The 24,700-nt window shown below is 44.2% G+C and overlaps 1 protein-coding gene across 4 annotated transcripts in view; it reads left to right on the forward strand.

The window, feature by feature from the left end:
* Nucleotides 1-24,700, forward strand: part of MTA1 (metastasis associated 1) — a 174,678-nt gene that overhangs the window by 44,538 nt on the left and 105,440 nt on the right. For 3 of the 4 annotated variants that reach the window (XM_045027526.1, XM_045027527.1, XM_045027530.1), the window contains exons 2-3: nucleotides 3,877-3,944; nucleotides 11,053-11,146. In XM_045027526.1, coding sequence (XP_044883461.1) covers nucleotides 3,877-3,944; nucleotides 11,053-11,146 — 162 coding nt within the window. Of the gene's footprint in view, nucleotides 1-3,291; nucleotides 3,502-3,876; nucleotides 3,945-11,052; nucleotides 11,147-24,700 lie in introns of those variants that run through there. The other variant, XM_045027528.1, reaches the window with a different exon arrangement.

The following is a 24,700-nucleotide window of genomic DNA, read 5'->3' on the forward strand; positions in this document are numbered from 1 at the left end:
CCGAGGAATGGAAAACCTACCTTATGAAAGGAGACTTGGTGAGCATGACTTGTTTAGCCTAACCAAAAGAAGGCTGAGGGAAGATATGATTGTTCTCTATAAATACATCAGAGGGATAAATACCAGGGAGGGAGAGGAATTATTTAAGTTAAGCGCTAATGTAGACACAAGAACAAATGGCTATAAACTGGCCATCAACAAGTTTAGGCTCAAAATTAGGTGAAGGTTTCTAGCCATCGGAGGAGTAAAGGTCTGGAACAGCCTTTTAAAGGGAACCAGTGGGGGTAGAAAACCTAACTGGCTTCAAGACCAAGCTTGATAAGTTTATGGAGGGAATGGTAGGAGGAGATTGCCCACATGCCATTGTAGGCAATCGGTGTCTGCCAGTAGCAAAAATCCCTAACTGCTGGAAATGGGACACTAAATGAGGAGGACTCCTGAGTTACTACAGAGAATTATTTCCCAGGTATCTACCTGGTGGGTCTTGCCCACATGCTCAGGGTCTAACTGATCCCCATATTTAGGGTCGGGAAGGAATTTCCCTCCAGGGCGGATTGGCAGATTCCCTGGGGTTTTTTTGCCTTCCTCTGCCGCATGGGGCATAGGTCACGTGTAGGTTTAAACTGGAGTAAATTATTAATTCTCTGTAACTTGAAGTCTTTAAACCATGATTTGACTATTTTAGTAACTCAGCCAGAGATTAGGGGTTTATTTCAAGAGTGGATGAGGTTCTGTGGCCTGCAATGTCTGACCTTCTGCACTAGATGATCACGATGGTCCCTTCTGACTTTCAAGTCTGAGCCTGTGAGAGCTGTGTGGCAGATACACACTCATGCACATCCCCAACCACTACTCAGTGCGTGCCCCCTCATAAGAAAATTCACTAGTTCTGCTGTGGGAGTGGTTTCCTCTAATTTAGTTATTGTTCCATTAATTCTTAATGTTTGTAAAGTGCTAAACTCCTTCAGATTGCCTGTTCTAGAATTAGTCACAGTCATTTTAACCCTTCGCTCCTACTTCATGTAATGTGCTTTCTTGTGTTTTAAAAAAATGACACTTTGGGGTTCAAATAATACAGATAAGATTCAAACATTGGATCCTTTTCCAAACCAAATACAAATTACAGACTTTTGAGGTTTGTCCATTGCTAACTTTTAAACTCTGAATAGATGCAAGATTTAAAGAGGCAGTGGCTGTTGCAGAGTGAGGAAGAGGGTTCAGTCCTTGGTCCTTCATGCCAAGATAATGGTAGCCAACCTAAGGAGCTGAAGATACTTTTTGATTTCATGGTGTGGTGTCCTTACAGTCCGTCATGATTTTTAATCATTTATGCAACACAAAGTGTGTGCGTTTAGTGATAGTTGAGCCTTCCCATGCAGCGTTGTAACTCTTGTCATCACATAAATGCAATGTCACAGATGAAAATACTGCCCTGCGTTGGCAAGGTGTCCTGCCCACATTTTGTATCTCTGTAACTTTATTTGAAAGACTAGACACTGTTTTTTTCCTTAGTACTCTGGTGCATGCTTGCTGACTTCAGTGTGGATGCACTGGTTCATGGACTACAGAATACTCCACTCTTGTCTAGCTGCTGAGGGGGGGTCTAGTCAACTCTGATTTATTAGCTCAGCACTCCCCACCGTTCTCCAGCACCCGTTGGTTGACAAGTGAATCATTGCACTGATCAGTGCTCCATTCACTCAGACAACTTGCAGACCTGTATAATCAGTGGTTGAGTGTCATTACTGTGGGCAGTTAGAGGGAATGTTGTGGGACCAGGTTCAGTTCAGTGAAGCCTGAGCATGCTCTCCTATTCTTTTCTACCCTTGCGCCCACTGAATTCAGCCCAGATTACTGTTGCAGCAGGGAATTTCATCGCATCATTGATGTCTCACTCCAGAGGCAGAGAACCTCTGTACTCTTCTTTTCCCCTTAAACAAGAGGGAAAAGAGAAGAAACTCTGGTATTACAGACCATTTTTATGAGAATTTAATATGGGGGCCAAAGTCAGGCTTATAACTGAAAAAAAATCTCAGCTCTAACTACGTAAGTGCCATTGCCTCAACAAACATATAATCATGGCAGGTCCTGCCAGCGTGCTCAGGGCTGAGTAAGACATGGTTCCTTCCCTGAGGGGTTGTTGAGCTTAAAATCTAAATATAGATGAGACGCAAGTTCCTTTTGGATCTGCCCGCATCGTAGATTTAGTAGATTGATATCAAGAGCTACTTTAGTTCGACCTGGACAAGAAATCCACTAATGCTTAATAGCTGGACAGAGGGCTAGTATCACAGGATGGCTGACCCTTTAAGGGGAGTTTGGCCCAATCCCATCTCTGACTAATCACTGCCTCCTTAGGGATCAGGTGATAGGTGGAAGATTACCTAGTCCTCATAAAAATGAGCAAGAGTTCAGTTGCTAAGGAAAAATGCAGGGAGGTGGTCTAGGTGAAGGGAAAGAACCCAATTTATAGGAGACTCTCAGGAAGAGGGCCTGAGTAGTGTAATCCTGTTGGAAGCTGACCCTGAAGGAAAAGGGAGCAGAGAGGCTCACCTTGAGTCCCAGGCAGACAGCGTGTGGAGTGTCCTGCTGTAGGAAGTAGATTGGTCCCTGCAGGAGACCCAAGTCAGGGAAAAGAGCATAACTGATATGAACATGTGTCAAGTGTTTTTATTTTGAAGAAATAAAATCAACACCCTGAAAAAAGGGGGACTAGAATCCTGTAGCTGGCAAGTGTTCTTTGGTGTGTGGGCTGGTGAGAGAGCTCACTGTCTTACAGGCAGTTAAAGTATATGTAATTGCTAAACTTAAAGTAGGAGCATATAACAATTAAGTATATTTGATTGTATCCCATCCCCCCACCTTTCATATATTTTGTCTTAAATTACAAGGTCTTCAAGACAGTTCCTGTTTTGAACTCTCTAAATGTACAGTGCTCAGAAGTTTTGCTTAGAGGACAGATCACAGGACTGGGACAAAGGAGACCTCTGCTCTGTTCCCAGCTCTGCCACTGGCCCACTGTCTGACCTTGGTCAGGTCACTGTCTCATTCTGTGCCTCCATTTCCCTATCTGTAAAATGGAGATACTAACCTCCTTTATTCAGTACTTTGAATCTACTGATGAAAAGTGCGTTATAAGAGCTGGATATTATTACTCGATCTCAGAGTTATGAGTTCCCATGCCACCCTCCCATGAGGGATTAATATTAAGTCATATGCATGGTGACAGCACTTTTACTGACATGGCTTATATTTATGGGATTTACAGAAGAAATAAATTTTGGTGAGAGATTAGTAAGGAGAGGGTGTCTGTGGACAGGGGCAGTTTCAGGCATAGAAATAAGGGTAAATAAGAATCAGATAAAGAGAACGAGAGATATGAGGCATTATTCATAGGTGAAGCAAATGGGAGAGAGGATGAGACAGGCTGGGGGACAGAATTAAGCCAAGTCTTGAAGGCAAAGACAAGAAGCTAGAACTTGATATGGAAGAAGAGAAGAGGTAAGTAAAGGGACTTGTACGTGGGGACATGGTCTTTCGCAGGGAAATATCTTAAAAATTGCTTTCTGAATGCACAGATGGCAAGAGAACTTCTTTTGTAACTTACCTCATTTTGAGGGTGGGATTTTACAGCCTTCAAATGTCATTAATACTCGTTTCTTATTAAATGTTAAGTGATGTTAGACTGGATTATGATTATGCATCTCTTTAGTTACTGGATTTAGATGGGTCACTGGAACTGTGCTTGCTTCTAAAATGAAAGTAGTGCAGTGTCATTTTGTGTATCTGAGGTTTTTTAAGCAATGCCATTTCAAGTGTTTATACTTAGAGTAAAACATACTTCTTAACTTTTGGTTTTCTTCTGTATTTTTTCAGATTATGTCTACTTTGAAAATTCTTCAAGTAACCCTTACTTGATACGAAGAATAGAAGAACTCAATAAGGTAATGCAGTGCTAATGTATTTTCCCAGGTGTCTGAAACTGTTGGCTGTTTTTGATATTTGAATTGAAAATAACTTCATCTACTTTACCTCTCTCTTTATCCGTTTGAAATAATTTGCAGTATCTTTTTTAAGTTGCTAGCAACTACAAAATATTATACCACCTGATCATTGCCTGGAGTATCTGGGGGCAGTCACTCATTCAAGAGGTGCTTGTCATGTGCTGTCTACAAAGGCCAGAGAACACCAACTGAAAGTCATCCTGATGGTGACCTTACCCTCCCACTTTGGCCTGTCAGGCAAGGTTTAGTCTGCAGTTCTTAAACTCCTGGTGCTGTGATTGTTTGATCCAAAGATGAAATATGAGTTGACCTGGGGAGAGGATGAAGAGCCTTGTGGTTTAAACTCCCTGGGAGCCTCTCTTATGAGGAAGTAGATGATCAGATCCTCAATTCAAACAGCTGAAATCTTTCTCTTTTCGTGGTCCCTGGAGCTGGTATATTGTTTGTGTTCTTAGTCCTCCAAACATTCCTTCTTGCTTGGAGATGAAAAAGCAGCATGATAGGCACTGCCATTCCAGTAGAGCAGATGAAAGGCTATAAGGGGGCTGGGGAAAGGTATCTGAGTCCTTTGGTACTGAGGATGTATTTCAACACACAGTGCCTGTTCTGAAACTCTCAACTGCTGTCCCTACCACACAGTATCACTTTAGATTTAATTCCAAGTACAATGCTATTCAGTCCCTTGCAGTCTGTGCAGAGGGAACTTGGTGTCATCTTGGGGTTGGACCCAAATTATCCAGTTGCCATCAGAGATTGGCTAAGGAAATTCAGTGGTTGTGGGGAAATTAGTCCTTTTTAAAGCTGCTTTGTTGTATCCTTCAAAAATTACCTGTAGATTTGCAATCTGGAGTAGTGGATGTGAAATCCAGGTCATCCTTGTAATCACTCCCTTTTGGTATCAGGTCTCCTGTGGAGGAAGTTTGTGTCCCTTCCATGGGAGATACAGTGATAACCACATTTAGCACATACTGAGGAGGTTATCAAAGGCCTTGTCTACACTGGCAAGTTTCTGCGCAGTAAAGCAGCTTTCTGTGTGATAACTCCCAAGGTGTACATACTGCCAACCCACTTAGTGCGCAGAAACTGTACAGTTTTAGCGCTGTAAAAAACCACCCCAATGAGAGGTGTAGAGTTTTCTGCACCAGGGCTACAGTGCCACGGTGGAAGTGTAGACACCCTGGTTGATTACAGCAGTGCGATTTGGCCTCTGGGAGGTGTCCCACAATGCCTGTTCTTGCCTCTCTGGTCATCAGTTTGAACTCAACTGCCCTGCCCTCAGGTGACCAACTGTGAGCCCCACCCCTTAAATTCCTTGGTAATTTTGAAAGTCCCTTCCTGTTTGCTCAGTGATACATGCAGTGGTCTCAGCACATCTTTCCAGGTGACCATGCCTGCTCCATGCACCAGACCTGGAGCAAAGCCAAGCAGCTGGACCTCATCAGCATTTGGGGAGAGGAGGTTGTCCATTGCCAGCTGTGCTCCAGCTGTGGGAATTATACCTGATGACAGATTTCACGATGCATGACAGAAAGGGGCCATGACTGGGACACACTGCAGTTGAGGGTCAAAGTGAAGGAGCTCTGTAATGACTACCACGAGGCGCAGGAAGCAAATCACCGCTTCGGTGCTGCGCCCACGAGCTGCCAGTTCTGCAAAGAACTAGACACAATACTCTGCGACCCCTACTACCACTGCGAAGGCCACTGTGGATACTTCAGTGGCTCATGTGCCAGTTGAGAGTGGACTGAGCCAGGATAAGGAAATCTCGGATGAGGAGGGGGAGGGGGACCCGGAGGCAGAGAGAGGCTCTGAGGTCAGAGAGGCATGCAGCAAGGAGCTTTTCTCTACCTCAGAAGAAGCTAGCTAGTCACAGCTGTCGGAGCTTGGTGAAGCGCAAACAGGAGAGGAGGCCTCTGGTAAGTGGCTTTGATTTTGGGAATCACTGAAGCAAGTTGTTGGGAGCAGGAGGGTTGTGGAAAGCAGGCTTGTGTCTGTATGATGCGCGTACCACCACATGCGTAGTCTGAGTGGCGGAACAGGGTGTTGATTGACTCCCTCACTTCACGGGAATCTGCCTCAGATCTCCACAAAACTCATGGAGATACTGGCAATCCACTGCCACAGGTTCTTTGGCAGAACTGCTTTGTTTCTTGCCCCATTAAGGGTAACTTTCCCACACCACTCTGCTGTCATGGGGGGCGGGGAAGAAGCAGGGGTGTGGGGGGGAACCATTGCTGCACAAAGGCAAGCTGCATAAGGACTAGGGTGGAAGCCACAGTCTTGGAGAAGACCCTCCTTTGATTCCCTGCTCACCCTCAGCAGCAAGTTATCATCCATAATGAACACACCAGCTTGTGGAAAACGTGTGGACAGTAATGACTATAAGGACCCCGCCCCACAGTACTGGTTTTCTCCAAGAGCCATGTGCCCAGAGTACAGTATGGTCCTGGAACACTGATTTTCCCCTGCCCCTGTGGCTACTCACCATTTTGGGGGGCTTGTGGCTCATGTACACTTGCCTGGGGTCAGCCAGTTAGTGACAGGTTTGTGAGTACTGGCTGTATTTTAAAGCACTGAATCAGTGGTCTGTGTGTTGCAAACAATACTGCTTCTGTAAAATGTTGCATTTTGGCTTCACAGATATGACTTTGGGAGCCCAGCCTCCCTCATTGTTACCGCTGGCTGAACGGCTGCACAGAATTAGAAAGTGGCCATGAAGAACTAAAGAGGACTTTCTGTGTGATGTCATGACGCACTCTGCAGCCAAAAAATAAGAATTGAAGGAGTGGTGGGACAGCGAGAAGAGGGACTGAATGGAGAATGTGGCATGCCAGAATGAAGCCATGGAGCGTCCCTTAAAAAATATGGAGCACCAAGCAGACACGCTCCAGGTGCTACTAGCACTGCAAACCCAGCAGCTCCACGCCAGTCCTCCTTTGCAGTTGCTGTCGCAAAACTCTTTCCAATGTGTCCCCCAGACACCGCCAACACACTCTTATCAACCTCCTGGCTCCAATCTATACTCCTCTTCTGCCACAGTCCAGCACTGCGGACTCCCAGTACCCACTGCACTCAATACCCATCCCTCTGCAGTTTAGCCCTGCTGAAGTACAGTACCCACTGCACTGTACTCCAAAGGAGAAGGTTGGATATGATATCTGGACATACATAAATTTTTCACCGTCCTGGAACCCCATCTCCTCGGACCCTCCCTTCCCCTATCCCCCTCAGTGCTGATTTTTTTCCTCTCTCTCCTCCAGTTGTTTTTAAATAAAATTGTTTTGGTTTGAAAGCCATCTTTATTCCATTAATTGAAAGCAAACAGAGCCCTGCAAAGCAGCAGGCAATTTTCTTAAGCCTTCATAGTGCATTGTCTGCACCAATCACAATCCCCTTCTAGCATTACAAGTACTGCACTCCCAAGCATAGCAACAAATATTAGTGTCTTTCAGCTTCAAATTGTTGCCTCAAGGCATCCCTGATCCTTATGGTCCTGTGCTGTGCCCCTCTAATAGCCCTGGTCTCTGGCTGTTGCAATTCAGCCTCCAGGCGCTGAGCCTCACCAGTCCAGACCTGAGTGAAACTTTCACCTTTCGCTTCATAAGTATTATGGAGCATGCGGCTATAAGCATAGGAATATTGTCATCTGTCAGGTCCAGCCTCCCATATAGGCAGCACCAGTGGGTCTTTAAATGGCCAAAAGCACACTTAAAAGTCATTCTGCACTTGCTCAGCCTGTTGTTGACCCACTCTTTGCTGCTGTCAAGGTGCCCCACGTATGGCTTCATGAACCACAGCATTAAGGGGTAGGCGGGGTCTCCCAAGATCACAGTGGGAATTTCGACTTCCACTATGGTGATATCTTCTGGTCTGGGAAGAAAGTCCCTGCTTGTAGCTTCCTGAACAGGCCAGTGTGCCGAAAGATGCGTGCATCATGTACCTTTCCGGGCCAGCCTGCATTAATGTCTGTGAAACGCCCACGGTGACCCACAAGCGCCTGGAGAACCATTGAGAAATACCCCTTGTGATTAATGTACTCGGTGGCTTGGTGGTCTGGTGCTGGAATTGGATTATGCGTGCCATCTATCGCCCCTCCGCGGTTAGGGAAGCCCATTTGTGCAAAGCCATCCACAATGTCACACACGTTGCCCAGAGTCACGGTCTTTCGGCGCAGGGTGTGATTAACGGCCCTGCACACTTCCGTCAACACGACTCCAGTGGTCGACTTTCCCACTCCGAACTGGTTAGCGACCAATCGGTAGCAGTCTGGAGTAGCCAGCTTCCACAGTGTAATCCCTATGCACTTCTCCAACAGCAGGGCAGCTCTCATTCTCATGTCCTTGTGCCGCAGGACTGGGGTGAGCTCATCACACAGTCCCAGAAATGTGGCTTTCCTCATGCGAAAATTCTGCACCAACTGCTCGTCATCCCAGACGTGCATGACATTGTGATCCCACCATTCAGTGGTTGTTTCCTGAGCCCAAAAGCGGCGTCCCGCTGTGGTCAGCACCTCTGTGAATGCCACAAGAAGTCTCATGTCGTAGCTAGTACGCGTGGTGAGATCAATATCAAATTGCTCTTGCCTTTGTAGTTTAAGGAATAACTCCACTGCCACTCGTGACGTGTTAGTGAGAGCGAGCAGCATATTGGTCAACAGTGCGAGATCCATTCCTGCACACCAAAGAGGCAGAGCGCGCAGTATACAAACCGTTGAAAGATGGCGCCAAATGTGGATGGAAGCACAGGGATTACTGGGTTGCGAAGCAATGCATCACAGGCCATTGGGACAGGACCCAGGATGCCCCGCGACCCCCTCTGCCTTCCCACAACTCTTAGCGGCAGAAGAGGAAGAGATGCTCTGTGGGATAGCTGCCCAGAGTGCACTGCTCTGAATACCGCTGCAAGTGTCTCAGTTGTGAACACACTAATGTGCAGGCAGCTGACAATGTGAACGCAGCAGCAGCAGTTTCCCTTCAGCACTTTCTGAGTGGTGCTGTAACTGCCAATGTAGACATACCCAAAGATAGACTTATTTGTGTTGCGGCAATATTGATGTCTGAATCTTTTCTCTGGAATGGTCAGGGAACTAAATTTCTGGGAGATGCATATAGCAAGTCATAATCCCTATCAAGGAGAGGCATTTTCTCCACTACTATGAATACTTACTTTCCTCAGAAAAAGAGGTGGGTCAGGATTCTTGAGATCTTAATGGCTCCAGACCAAGTGTGGTATTTGGATCTATTGACAGTTTCCTGGGAAACTTTCCTCCTTTCTCCCTGTCTTACAAAGAAGGTCAAATTCTCAACCCAGATCTAGAAATCTGCCATCTTGTGGCTTGGATTATGGGTCCTCACATTTTCAGAATAATCCAAAATTGTTAAATATTTAAGATAAACTTGGTCAAAGTCTTCAAGCCTTGCACCAGAGACCTCTATGCCTCTGATTGGGATCATTTGTACGTGTGCACATAAGTGTTGCCTGATGTTTCTAATTCTAGATCATCTGATAAAATTAAAGATCTTGATTGTTGTCCTTCCACCATTAAGGTTTTAGAAGCTACCTTATATATTGGCCTTATATTTTCTTGTGCATGGAATGGCACTCCTCATTCACCTTTGGTTTTCTGGGTGGGCTTTTACATCTCTGTTCCCCAAACTGCCAGTCTAAGCAGCCTTGAGATTTAAATCTAGATCTTGCAGAACTCATCAATGCACTGCTCTGGGATACTGTAGCTTAATTTTTTTGTTTTCTTCATTCAGGCATTTTGGGGAGAAGTCTACAAGAGAATTGAGATCTGCTCATTGTTCATGCAAATAGATAAAAGTATGCGAGCAAGCCTGTTTGTTACGAACAGAAATATACAGCCAGCTTCAAAAATGGTTAGGTATATTACCTTATTTTAAGAACAACAAAAGAGACACACATACAAAAACTCACCCTTTTTCATGTAGTTAAGTATCCGAGGGGTAGCCATGTTAGTCTGGATCTGTAAAAGCAGCAAAGAGTCCTGTGGCACCTTATAGACTAACAGATGTTTTGCATGCATCCGACGAAGTGGGTATTCACCCACGAAAGCTCATGCTCCAAAATGTCTGTTAGTCTATAAGGTGCCACAGGACTCTTTGCTGCTTTCATATAGTTGTCATTGACAAAAATGTTGCTGCCTGTTGCATTTTTATTGTTGCTGTTTTTGGAACTTCCCTTGAGCTACTTATTCTTCAGTTGGGAGAACCTTGCGCATGTGATATCAACTTGGTGGATTCTTTCTATCCCTTCAAACTCTGAAGGGACAGAGAAGGGGAACCTTTTGGAGTTGTTGTTTATCTTTGCAACTTAATTTTTTTATTGTACTTTTTTGCTCTCCTACTGAAACTGCTGCCCTGAGACCTAGGCATGACAATTCTGTAGGAGAAGCAGAATTACAAAGAAAAGACCAGATTCTGATCTCCTTACTCCTTGAATAGTACCTGACACCACTTGGATCAGTTTTAGAGTAAATGGGACACTGTGGAATAAGGTTCTACTGCGTTTGAGACAGGATCAAAATCTGATCCCATGTAGGTTTTTTTTCTTCATTACTGTATGAGGTCATCCAGTCCATTTGGCTAAATCCTTGTTTAATCTACAGATAAGGTTAATTAAAATCGCCTGCCTCAGGCAATCAAGATAAATGGGTGTGAGGTCAGGAAGGAGTTTCCTGCTGGCAACCTTTGTGTACAGCCCAGTCTAATTTCTCAGAAGCCTTTTGAGATCTTGTTGTTCTTCCTCTGTACCATCCAGTATAGACCATGATTGAGAACAAGAAATGAGATTTAGAACAATGGTCTGTTCTGGTATGGTAACTTCTATTTTTCCATATTGTAGAACTGCAGAACACTTAGTGTTTCATTTTCTATAGAAATGCATTCTATTCGTAGCAAGGTTCATGTATTTGATTGGAGTACTTGTAGCTAAAATTTCTAAATACTTTAATGGATTTCTAGTTTAGTAGTTTGAGATCCAGTTTTTTATTTATGCCCAAGAATAATTTTTCTACTCACTGTTACAGACGGCCAATGGAAATGTGGAAGCAAAGGTGGTGTGTTTCTACAGAAGAAGGGATATATCGAGTACGCTTATTGTATTGGCTGACAAACATGCAAGTAAGCTTGTTTATTTTAAAACATTATTGATTATAATTTCTACATTTGGATGAAGTGGTGATGCTATTTCCAAGATGCATGTATCTTGGAGCTAGGTTAATTTAAATTTATGATCCCCATCCTAAGCAACTAAGTAGTATCCAACAATTAGTTGTATCATTTGGTTGGCTGAGTTCTGACCTTTTTCATTTAAGAAACAAAGATTTGTTGAAAAGTCAATTGACTGGGTGTCATTTGGTTGTCACAGGGGTGTGTGTGTGTGTGTGTGTGTATATATATATATAAAATATAATGTATGTATGAATGAGAGCACAACATTTATTATTACATTGAAAACATTTGAGGAAAATTATACCAACTATTAATGACAGTTTATAGCTGATAATAGCTCACCTTAACTGATCACTCTCCTTATAGTGTGTATGGTAACACCCATTGTTTCATGGTGTGTGTGTGTGTGAGAGAGAGAGATATCTATCTTCCTACTGTATTTTCCACTACATGCATCCGATGAAGTGGGCTGTAGCCCACAGAAGCTTATACTCAAATAAATTTGTTAGTCTCTAAAGTGCCACAAGTACTCCTGTTCTTTTTACCAACTATTAAGTTGCTTGGGAAAGGGAAATATACTCCTTACATTTAAACAACAACTGGTCATACTTTGTTTGACAATCACTGAAATCTGAGAACATTAATAAATGGCCTGTTAGTTTTCTATCAGAAATTTGTTTTTGACAGGTTTAAAAAATTAGTTAAAATTGTGACTATCATCAAATTTGCCTTTGAGCATGTTTAGTACAACTTCTAAAAGTTAGTGATCTGGGGACATCCCACCATTATGCAATGTCTTGAATTTATGGTCTCTGTTAGGAGGTTGTTAATTTCCCAGCTGGATGGAGGTCTGAAGAGAGCTGGTTACTGCTTAGTGATTTGAACACTGTAATAATTCTGTTTAAAAATAGATGAGAATTTTTAGTTTCATGATTAAGCATTGGTACTTTCTGGCATTTCAAAGTTTTTTGTTTTTTTTGTCCATGCAACCTTCACTTGGCCTCCCTTGGGTGTGTGCCTTATGACAATCTTTACTTGCATGCTCACAAACTATTCTTCAGTATACTATGCCATAGTTTTTCCCTTCAGCCTTCTAACTACACATGTATCATCTTGTAGTACTGTATGCTCATCTGTTTATAACAGAGTTTCATAGGCAGAATGTGTGGCATATCTACTTATGTAGAGAGAAGTTAATTTAAAAAGAAAATAAGATACCCAGCGCAGCAATGGAGCTTAGTTACATGTGTAGTTTCTTCTAGTATCATGTTACTCTACATATTCCAGAGAGATACTCCTTTTCTTTCTTTTTTTAAAATAAAAATAACAAGAAAAAGTAGTTAAACTGTGGCTGAAGTGTTTGCGTAATTGGGAGAAGCTTATACATAGGTTTTCCTTAAATTACAACTTAAAATCTTTCAATATCTATGCCGGTTATCACTATCATCTGTCTTTAAATATTCTATTACTGTTTTATAACATCAGATACTAAGCACTTTGAATTGTGCGTACATTTCAATGTCATCTAGTGAGAAATTATTTTCACTTGGGCCTATATTAACTATCAGATCAATAGAGTACAAATTCTGTACGCTTGTTAGAGAAACAGTTTAACAATATTTTAACCTGCCTTTTTCCCCAGTATTTGATGTCTCCTTTGAATTTCTCTAAAATAGCATAAGTATAGATATGGAAATTACAGATTAGCTAGCCATCTACTTAAGTCCTCGGTCAAACAAGAAATAACAAAAACGTTCACTAGTAATAAAAATCTGACTTCCTTCCAAAACAGCTGAAATACTACAATGGATGGGTGCTTTTTAGGTGAATTAAAATTTTAGGACTAAGATGCAATACGTTACTGTGAAGGGGTACCTCTATCTCTAAAGGAGGAAAAATAACCTGTTAAATGATATGAGTACTGACAAAAGTATTAAAATGCGTACCTTACAGATCCATCTTCTTCCTAGTAACGATGAAGCCAAAAATCTGGGTACTACACTTCTGAATACTGCCATCATGTCATTGGAAAGACCCAGTAAAACTAGACCTGGGCATGCTCTCTGCCTTCAAAATAGCTTTTTTCATATTGTTTGTAACAGGTTTGAATGAAATGAAATCTGTTCTGTGCTCATACAATTACATCTCGGTCCATGTATTCGTATGGTACTGATATGAGATTTGTCTATGTTTTAGGTCAGGGGTCCGCAGCCTTTCAGAAGTGGTGTGCCGAGTCTTCATTTATTCACTCTAATTTAAGGTTTCACGTGCCAGTAATACATTTTAACATTTTTAGAAGGTCTTTTTTTATGTCTATAATATATAACTAAACTATTGTTGTATGTAAAGTAAATAAGGTTTTTAAAATGTTTAAGAAGCTCTATTTAAAATTAAATTAAAATGCAGAGCCCCCCGGACCAGTGGCCAGGACCTGGGCCGTGTGAGTGCCACAGAAAATCAATTTGTGTGCCACCTTTGGCATGCATGCCATCGGTTGCCTACCCTGTTTAAGTGATTTTTTGCGGGGGTCACAATCCGTAGTTTTACTGATTCTTTCTCTAGTGTCAGAGCTGTTCCATTGTTTAGGAATGCTGAAGTTTAATACAAACCTCCCTGCAAACAAACTAAATATGGTGACTCATTAATGTGTGTCTCAGTTCAATACGTTAGTAAATGAAGTGACAAGAATTGTTGAAACTTTGAGGATGAAGATGAGAAATCTTGCTGTTAGCCACCATTAGCCATTCTTTGAACCTGCAAGTACAGATTTTTTTTTTCCCAAATGAAATAAACAGTTTTGATCCAAATGGAAACTAGAGCATTGCTTCACTTTAATAGCTATTTGGAAGATTGTCATGAAGATCCAATTATAGAGCAGTGCTATTAATGGAAACATCACATAAACAGAGACAATATATGTCAGTTTAGATTTCCTTTTCTATAGTTGTTCTGTGTTGTGTTGTTTTGGTAGAGGCACCCCAGTTCATCTCCTCCCCCCCCCCAGTCCTTTTTGTGTGGCTTCAATTGTTCCTTTTAAAAAGTAAAAATATGGTTGTAATTAGCAATCAATACTTTCTAAATAATTTATAATCAAAATATTGTATTAGGAAAAATCTATAAATAGCCTGCATGTTGTAATGAAATTACTCCTAATTTCCTACAAAAATTCTAATACAAATACTTGATCAGAGAGAATCAACATTGTCACTGATTTCTGAGTTGATTGCATAATGATCCCTTTTCATAAAGTGTCCTGCTGCCTCATTTTGTTGCATTTGCAGTAGATGTACGTATCTGCATCACTGATCTTTTAACTGCCTTTGTTCAGCTGATTAATGAAGCTGTGTGACTGCAGACCCTTCTGGATTCAATCAGTCTTGTAATTTCTAAGTGTAAGTCTGCTATTGATGCCTTTTATAATTTTAGACCTACTAATGATATAACTATGAAAAAGAAACACATATGTCAAACTCAAATGTTGTGCAATTTAGGAAAACTTTTATCTATTTCTCACTTAAAATAGAGAGATGGAGAGAGATGATATTCAAGTAAATAAATGTCATTAAGTAAACAGGAATACAATAAAATTTTCAGTATAATCCATCAGATACTTGAAACTACAGAAACTTAAAGAAAGGTGCAAGGGTTTTATTTTGCAGCCACTTTCCAAGAGGAGAAGTGACGTGCCTTCTGCAGTGATGTTTATAAGTTTGTACCTAATGTATAGAATATGATTCCTATGTCTGAACTGCAAACTTAAGGGTTTTTTTTAACCATCTGATGTGAAACTTGTCTGGGGTTATGGTTGAATAATGATGATTGCTATACCTTTTTCTCACATTTTCCATTCTTTAGATTCCATAATCACTTCATAAATTATTCAGAGGAATCGCTTGAAATGTAGCTGCCTCAGGGGTGGAACACAATTCCTATTTAACAGGTCTACAGCAGAACTGCACAACAGTTTGGGACAGGAAACAAAGAATAAATACTGTATCCAATTGACATTGCAGGGAGAACGTAGGAAGTCAGAACACATGTCTGTTTTATGTAATTTACTCTGCTGGTCTCCTCAGCAAAGATTGTATGCCACAACTAACAAACTAGGAGGAAAACACTGGAAGCATGTATGCATTTATCATTTACTGGAACATTTCCAAACAATTGTAAAAGACCCTCTCCTCCTAACCATATCAACTTCTTCTTTTGCCATTGGTAACAGTGGTCACAGAACCAATGCTTCATTAGTTTGTCCCAGTTCATAAAAATAAATGAATAGTTGTTAGTAGTATAGAATCATAAAAGTTTAGGTTTGGAAGAGACCTCAGGAGGTCATCTAGTCCAACCCCCTGCTCAAAGCAGGACCAACACCAACTAAATCATCCCAGCCAGGGCTTTGTCAAGCTGGGCCTTAAAAACCTTTAAGGATGGAGATTCTACCACCTCCCTAGGTAACCCATTCCAGTGCTTCACCACCCTCGTAGTGAAATAGTGTTTCCTAATATACAACCTAGACCGTCCCCACTGCCATTTGAGACCATTGCTCCTTGTTTTGTCATCTGACACCACTGAGAACAGCCGAGCTCCATCCTCTTTGGAACCCCCATTCATGTAGTTGAAGGCTGCTATCAAATCCCCCCTCACTCTTCTCTTCTGCAGACTAAACAAGCCTGGTTCCCTCAGCCTCTCCTCGTAAGTCACGTGCTCCAGCCCCCTGATCATTTTCGTTGCCCTCCGCTGGACTCTCTCCAATTTGTCCACATCCTTTCTATAGTGGGGGGGCCAAAACTGGATGCAGTACTTCAGATGTGGCCTCACCAGTGCCGAATAGAGGGGAATAATCACTTCCCTCGATCTGCTGGCAGTGCTCCTATTAATGCAACCAGGGGCGGCTCCAGGCCCCAGCATGCCAAGCGCGTGCTTGGGGCGGCAAGCCACTGGAGGCGCTCTGCCGGTCACTGCGAGAGCGGCAGGCAGGCTGCCTTCGGCGGCTTGCTTGCGGAGGGTCCGCTGGTCCCGCGGGACCAGCAGACCCTCCGCAGGCAAGCCGCTGAAGGCAGCCTGCTTGCCGTGCTTGGGGCGGCAAAATGCCTAGAGCCGCCCCTGAATGCAACCCAATATGCCGTTAGCCTTCTTGGTAACAAGGGCACACTGCTGACTCGTATCCAGCTTCTTGTCCACTGTAATCCCCAGGTCCTTTTCTGCAGAACTGCTGCTTAGCCAATTGGTCCCCAGCCTGTAGCGGTGCATGGGATTCTTCCTTCCTAAGTACAGGACTCTGCACTTGTCCTTGTTGAACCTCATCAGATTTCTTTGGGTCCAATTTGTCTAGGTCACTCTGGACCCTATCCCTACCCTCCAGCATATCTACCCCCCCCCCCAGCTTAGTATCATCTGCGAACTTTCTGAGGGTGCAATCCATCTCATCATCCAGTTGAATAGCTTGAGTAGTTACTGGCAGTTTTGCTATCTGCTTTCAGCAGCTACTGTTCAGTTGTCAGGCCTACACGATGGTATATTCTGAAGTTTCAAAGCTTCTAAAAATAAGTATCTTATAGCAGGAAGATGTGATTCAGACCAATATGTTAGGTGCTTGAGGTTTGCTTGCCTGAGGAAGTTGCTAAGTCTGTGGTTTCTATACCAGCAGCGAGTGTGAATACATTTTGAGTATAGCCTCATGAATGAGGTCTTAGTTGACTCTGCCTCCCCAAAGTTTGGAAGTGCCTGGATCATCGGTTCAGAGTTCATCTGAAACAAAATCTAAAATGAGATTTTTGGTTTCATCATTACTAGAAAGAACTTGAATCTACCTCTTCGGGAAATTCCCAGAATTCTGAGTTAGATTAGTGTGTCTCTCTTCCTGAATTAACATGGAAATCGCCATATGTCAAGGCTGATTCCCTACTCTGGCACTTTGAGTGCAGAAGGTGGGGGCCCACAAGGACTCTAAAAGTTAATACTGGCCATTCCAGGTTTGTATTAAATTCCCAAGATTACAGGTTTTCTCTGACCTTGGATTGGTAGATGCTGCCCCCACCCAAATGCAGAACCCCTTTGAGAGACCAGGAAGGCTCATTTGGGAAACGGGGTGGGAAAGGAAATCAGCTGTGCCACCAGCTCATTAAACATGTGCACAAACCTCTTAAGAGAGACAAATTCAATTCTGTTCTTAAAAAAAGTAAATTTTATTAATAAAAAATAAAATACATCTGGGAACTTAGGCATTTGCTAGATTTAAAAAAAAAACCAAAAAACCTACAAGGATTAAGCATCAAGAATAACTTTCTTGAGGTCCATTTTAAAGGTTACAAGCAAAACAAAAGCCCCTGCGGTTAGCACAGAAGAGTCCACAAGCCATAAAGAAATAAAAAGAGAAACTTAATTGCATCTTCCTAGACATTTCCTGATCTACTTACATATCTGTGGTTTCAAATGAGTAGTTTCTAGGTGTATGATACTGATGATTTTTCATACCTGGCCCCAAGCTTCTTACAGCACGATTGCAGCCCTGTCTGCCTCTCCCCGGAGAACAACCACAGACAAAAGGGGAGTTGTTTCAATTTAAAAAAGTTCTAGCCTTCCCCTTGGCTTTTCTGGTCAGATGTCCACTCACTTCCTTTTACCCATGCATAGTAGTGAGACTTTTTAAGCTTTTACAGGTAGAGCAATTAGAGAACAGCTACTAAGAGGGATTTTATAGCTACTGGCTGCCTGGATGTCCATTAAAGGGAGCTACCCCCTGTAACAAAGCAGCCTTTGGCGGGACACTACTGAGTATCAATTCAGGACAAATTGCTTAGAGCACGGCAGTTACATCCCAAGGCTGGGGGTCCTTCACTACTGAGGCACACCAAACCAGCCAAACAGAGAGGACTTCGGATTTATTCCACTGGCTAAGCAGGAGTCATACAAGCAATTCCCTTAGACACTCCAGTTTCTCAGTATCACCACCAGCGCCGCTCCTTATGGCAAAGGTGGGCAAACTATGGCCCGTGGGCCACATCTGGTCTGCGGGACCCTCCTGCCTGGCCCCTGAGCTCCTGGCCTGTGAGGCTAGCCCCTGGCCCCTCCCCCGCTGCTCCCCCTCCCCTGCAGCCTCGCTGCGCCACCGGCACAAATGCTCTGGGTGGCCGGGCAGCACAGCTGCAGAGCCATGGCCTGACCCGGTTCTCTGTGCTGTGCGGTGGTGTGGCTGGCTCCAGTCCCAGTCGTGGCACTGGTGCTCCAGGCAGCACGGTAAGGGAGCAGTGGGGGTTGGATAGAAGGCAGGGGAGTTTAGGGTGGGGGTGTGGATAGGGATTGGGGCAGTCAGAGGGTGGGGAACGGGGGGGTTTGAATGGGTGCGGGGGTCCTGGGGGGCAGTCAGGAAGGAAGGGGGGTTGGATGGGGCAGTGGGGGGCAGTTAGGGGTAGGGGTTCCGGGGGAAGGGGTGGTTGGATGGGGCAGAGGTCCGCAGGGGGTGGCATTCAGGAATGAGAAGAGGGGTTGGATGGGGTGGCCGGGGGCAGTCGAGGTGGGGGTTCTGGGGAGAGGGGATGGGAGGGTTGATGGGGCAGGGGTCCTGGGCCATCGGGGGCAGGAAGTGGCGGGGGGGTGTGTGGATAGGAGGCAGGGGCCACGCCACGCCACGCCACACCTGGCTGTTTAGGGAGGCATAGTCTACCCTAACTGGCCCTTCATACAATTTCCGAAACCCGATGCGGCCATCAGGCCAAAAAGTTTGCCCACCCCTGCCTTATGGGGATGAATGGTTATGAAAACCAATACCCAGTAAAAGAAAAAAGGTTCTCCCGATCCCAAAGGACCAAGCCCCAGATCCAGGTAATATACAATTCAGATCTTACCCACAACTCATGCTGTTGCCAGTCCTTTAGAATCTAAAATCTAAAGGTTTATTCATAAAAAGAAATATAGAGGAGAGCTAAAATTAGTTAAATGGAATCAATTACATACAGTAATGGCAAGGTTCTTGGTTCAGGCTTGTAGCAGTGATGGAATGAACTACAGGTTCAAATCAAGTCTCTGGAGTACATCCACAGCTTGGATGGGTCATTCAGTCCTTTGTTCAGAGCTTCAGTTTGTAGCAAAGTTCCTCCAGAGGTAAGAAGCAGGATTGAAGACAAAATGGAGAAGATGCAGCTGCCTTTTATAGTCTCTTGCTGTGCAGCCTGTGCTTTCTTTGTTCCAGACAGAAGCTACCCAGCACATGGCTTGAAAGCCTTAGAGTCTTCTCCATAGGCATGCCCCTGCATGCCTTGCTGAGTCATAAATTGTATCTGCCTTCTCTCAGTGGGTCAGTTGTATAGCTGATGGTCCTTAATGGGCCATCAAGCAGGCCAGGCAGTGCTGAAACCAAAGTGTCTGGGGTGTCACCCAGAAGCATAGCACAAGTTTGAAATACAGACAGGATACAGCCAATACTTATAACTTTAAATATACAAAAATACCTGCATACAGATAGTATAATCATAACCAGCAAATTATAACCTTTTCATAGACACCTTACATGACCTCCTTTGTACAAGATTTGGTGCCACTATAGGACCTTGGTTGCAACAATGATCTATATGGTCACAGTTCATGTCAATAACATCACCCCCCCCTTCATTTATCACATCATACTATATCAGAACAGTACCCCATCTATTCCAATATCCAGTCTGTGATAGTGGCCACTACCAGCTCCTTAAGAGGGTATGCAAGAAACCCCATTATAGACCATTATAGAATAACACATTACCTGCCCATAGAGTAAACTTCTTCCTAGTGAGTGTGTGTGTGTGTGTGTGTACGTGTACACACAAACACATTTTTTTTCCCCTCTCGTGAGGGTCGCATGGAGAGTATGGAGGACCAGATCTCCTTTTCCTCCGCAACAGGTTTCAGCTCATCCTGGGGGATTCCCCAGTGTTTCCAGGCCAGCTGCGAGATGTAATCCTTCCAGCATGTCCTGGGTTGGCTTCTGCCCTGTGGGATGTGCTCACTGTAGTTCCAACGGAAGCTTCCCAGGGGCATCCTTATCAGGTGCCCAAACCACTGCAGCTGGCTCCTCTCGATCCCAAGAAGTCACAGTTCTACTCCTAAAGCTCTCCCGAATAGTTGAGCTCCTCTCCCTGTCTCAAAATGTAAGCCTAGCCACTCTGTGTAGAAACCTCATTTCTGCTGCTTGTACCCATGATCTCGTCCTTTCAGTCATTACCCAAAGTTCATGATCCTAGGTCAGGATAGGGATGCTTCATCTGAGTAATCCGCTCCCGCTTCACCACCATGGATCGGTACTGCTGCTGCCACACCAATCCGCCAGCTGATTTCATGCTCCCGCTTCCCATCACTCATGAACAAAACCCCTAGATACTTGAACTTGTCAACTAAGGGCAGCTGCTCTTCACCGCCCTCCCCTCCCCCCCACCTGGAGAGAGCAGTTTACTTTCTTCTGGGAGTGGACTATGACCTCTGATCTGGAGCTGCAGATTCTCATCCCAGCCGCTTCACACTTAGCAGCAAAATGTTTGAGTGCACATCAGACACTGCAGTCTGAAGAAACAAGAAGGATAACATCATCTGGAAACAGCAGAGATGCCACCTCCGAGTCTAACAACTCCGAATTTAAAGACTGGGACCAGCACCCTGGGTTGTCAGTCCAGCGGTACTGCACCCGCCTTCCACGCAACATTGAAGAGATGCATTAACTATGACACCCCAACATTATCCGGTGCTTGCAACAGCTCTAGGCAGATCTTGTCATCCCTGCTGCCTTACCACTATAAAGGCATGTTACCACTGTATCGACCTCCAGCATCAGAAATAAATCAATCTCGCCAGAGGTTTCTGGCGCTGCATCCTTAAAGGGAGAGGGTACATGTCATCGAGTTGAGTTCCTTAAAGTGCTCCTTCCATCTCTTGATGATCTTCTCAACTGAGGTCAGCGTTTCACCACCCTTGCTGAGTACAGTGTGAGCAATGTCCTGCCGACCCCTCCTAAGGCAACAAACTGTTTGCCAGAACACCTTTGAAGCCATACCGTAGTCATTTTCCATGGCCTCTCCAAATTCCTCCCAAGCCTGGGCTTTCACTTCAACTACTACCACAACTGCAGCCCTCTTAGCCAGCCAGTACCCCTCAGCCATATCAGGAGTCTGGTTCGTGGGCATTGCTTGGAGCATTGATCTCCTTCTTCAACTTGACAGCTTCCCTCACCACTGGAGTCCACCAGTGGATCCTAGGGTTGCCACCATGGCAGGTGCCAACCGCCTTCAGGCCACAGCTTTTCGTGGCTGCCTCAATGATTGAGGCCCTGAACATGGTCCACTCAGACTCAATATCCAAGACCTCATCCGGAATGCAGAAGATGTTCTTCCGGAGGTGGGAATTGAAGTCCTTCCACCAGTTGTTCCCAGGGAACTCACACTGATCGTTTGGGCCTCCCATGTCTGTTTCTGTCTGGGGTCTCGTGCATCGGATCCAACTTCCCACCAAGTGTTGATCGGTTGCCAGCTCTGCCCCTCTTCACCCGAGTGTCCAGAACATATGGCCTTAGGTCCAACGAGATGACTATGAAGTTGATCATCAGTCTTCAGCCCAAAGTCCTCTGGTACCAAGTACTTTTATGAGCAACCTTATGTTCAAACATGGTATTCGTTATGGAGAATCTATGACTAGAACAGAAGTCCAATAACAACTCACCTCTCGAGTCCACACCAGGGAGGTCGTTCATCCCAATCACTCCCCTCCTGGTATCTCCATCGTTCCCCACATGAGTGTTTGAAGTCCCCCAGTAGAACTATGCCTTTTAAAAAATAAAAATAATAAAAAAATTAAAAAATTTGGTGTCAAATTTGCAGATGAACTGGAGCTCAGCAGTTTCTCTTTGAAGTCTGGTCCTGAAGTTTTTTTGCTGCAGGATGGCCACCTTAAGATCTGCTATTGTGTGGCCAGGGAGGTTAAAGTGTTCTCCTAATTAGGAATGGCAATATACAAAAACCTGTAGGAGAACACTTTAACCTCCCTGGCCACACAATAGCAGATCTTAAGGTGGCCATCCTGCAGCAAAAAAACTTCAGGACCAGACTTCAAAGAGAAACTGCTGAGCTCCAGTTCATCTGCAAATTTGACACCATCAGCTCAGGATTAAACAAAGACTGTGAATGGCTTGCCAACTACAGAAGCAGTTTCTCCTCCCTTGGTTTTCACTCAACTGCTAGAACAGGGCCTCATCCTCCCTGATTGAACTAACCTCGTTATCTCTAGCTTGCTTCTTGCTTGCCTATATAAACCTGCCCCTGGAAATTTCCACTACTTGCATCTGAAGAAGTGGGTATTCACCCACGAAAGCTCATGCTGCAAAACGTCTGTTAGTCTATAAGGTGCCACAGGATTCTTTGCTGCTTCTAGAATATAAAGGCACTTAACCCTTCCTCCCTCTCTGATTTTTATATATACTCCACCATGCATTGATCCATACCGCATTGCAAGCTTGTCTCTCTCTTCTTTATAGTTACTATTACAGTGGCACTGTACATATGATGTTTCATTTGCCACCCACTGCCTCTAGGTCTCTCATAATTATAATTGTTGCATCTCGACTTTTTCCCTCCAATTGTATATCTGCATTTTCTAATTAATTTTCCCTACATATATTAGCTTTCACTTTTCCAAATTTATTGAGAACTTGGATAGAAGAAGTGACAGTCTGTCTGTATCTCACCTTATTATTTCTTTGTCTTCACTAGTGTTCAAGTTTCCTTCCAACATAGTAACTACAAACTTTTTTTAATGTGCTAGTAATGATTCTTTTTCCAAATCGTTAATACAGATGTTAAATAAAACGGGACCTAACACAGATCCGTGCAGAACCCCTTTGGGCACCTCCCTACACTTGATATAGTGCATGTTCCTGTTCGTGTAAAGTGTTTGTTTTTAGTTTTCAGTCTGTGTTCCAATCCTAGATAAGAAATTAATTTTCAAGTAAGATTTTGTGTGACTATGTATCAAATGCTTGTTCAAATCCAAGTATATTGCATCTACTGTGTTCCATAGTCACTTATTCTGTAACTACCATAAAAGCAGTCAAATTTGTCTGAGAAGATTTGTTCTTTAAAAGGCTATAATAGTGTCTTTTCCTCATTTAGTCATTCTATAGGGTGGTAATCCACTGCATTTATCTGAGTAATTGAGCTGTGAGGGTGAAGCACACATAAGCTTCAAAGGTGAAATCTGCTTCCCAATCTGTGGCCAGGGACAGCCTCCAGTGCAGTTGCTGAGTCTTTCTGCATGTGCAGAGTATGCAAAGATACCTTTGTGTGGTCACTGAACCCATGGCCAACCCTGCACAACTTCAGTGTGGTGCTGATGGCTTTGTGTTGACTGTTTGCTTATACTAGTACTGAATTCATCCTGTTCTCTACACTTTTATTATGTCTAAATTCATCAGGTTCATGCTTTTCAATATTAAAGGGGCCTCAGCAAGAGGGGCAAATATATTTGCATACAGCTTTTTTTTATTCTTCAGAGAGTTCCTACCCAATTTTCTGCTCAAAAGCTTTAGCAATTTTGTATTGGGCTTTTCTTCATTGTTACCTTATATGAAGTCTTTCTTTCAAATGTACTGTATTGTGCCTTTTTATTTTGAAAGGCTGTGCACAGCAGGGCAAGCGCAAAAGGAAATGCGTGCTTCACAGCCTCCATGTTACATTACAAAAATGAGCCAAAGAAAACACTACTTGGATTAAGTTCTTGGTTGAAGATGAAGAAAATTACAGTTTTTGGGATTAAATTTGTTTTGCTAGGCTTCATTTTTGTGTGTTGTAGATTTGATTGACAAATGGTGATTAATACACATTTTAAAAAAGGTTTTCAAATACACTAGAGCAGTGGGTTTCAAACTTTTTTTCTGGTGACTCAGTTGAAGAAAATTCTTGATGCCTGCGACCCAACGGAGCTGGGGACAAGGGGCTTGGGGTGTGGGAGGGGCTCAGGGCTGGGGCAGAGGGTTCGGGTGTGGGGGTGAGAGCTGCAGGGTGGGGCCGGGAATGAGGTATTCAGGGTGTGGGAGGGGGCTCTAGGCTGGGGCAGGGTGTTGGAGCGGGTCAGGGCTCTAGGCTGGGGTTGCAGGCTCTGGGGTGGGGCCGAAGATAAGGGGTTTGGAGTGCAGGAGGGGAATCCAGGTTTGGGGGTGCTCAGGGCTGCGGCAGGGGATTGGGGCATGAGCTGACCTCTGGTGGCTCCCAGTCAGTGGCGCAGCCAGGGTGCAGAGGCAGGCTTCCCGCCTCGTGGACCATGCTGCGCCCCGGAAGCGGCCAGCAGCAGGTCTTGCTCCTAGGCAGAGGTGCGCAAATGGCTCCCCCCCCCCCCATTGGCTGGTTCCTGGACAATAGAAGCGTGGAGCTCAGGGCAGGGGCAGCACACGGAGCCCAGTGCCTCCTCCTTCCCCCCCCCCCCCCCCCCCCCGCGCGGCTAGGAGCCGGACCTGCTGCTGGCCACTTCCAGAGCACAGCGCTGTGACGG

The sequence above is a fragment of the Mauremys mutica genome, chromosome 8 (assembly GCF_020497125.1).
Source record: "Mauremys mutica isolate MM-2020 ecotype Southern chromosome 8, ASM2049712v1, whole genome shotgun sequence".
Classification (NCBI taxonomy): Eukaryota; Metazoa; Chordata; order Testudines; family Geoemydidae; genus Mauremys; species Mauremys mutica.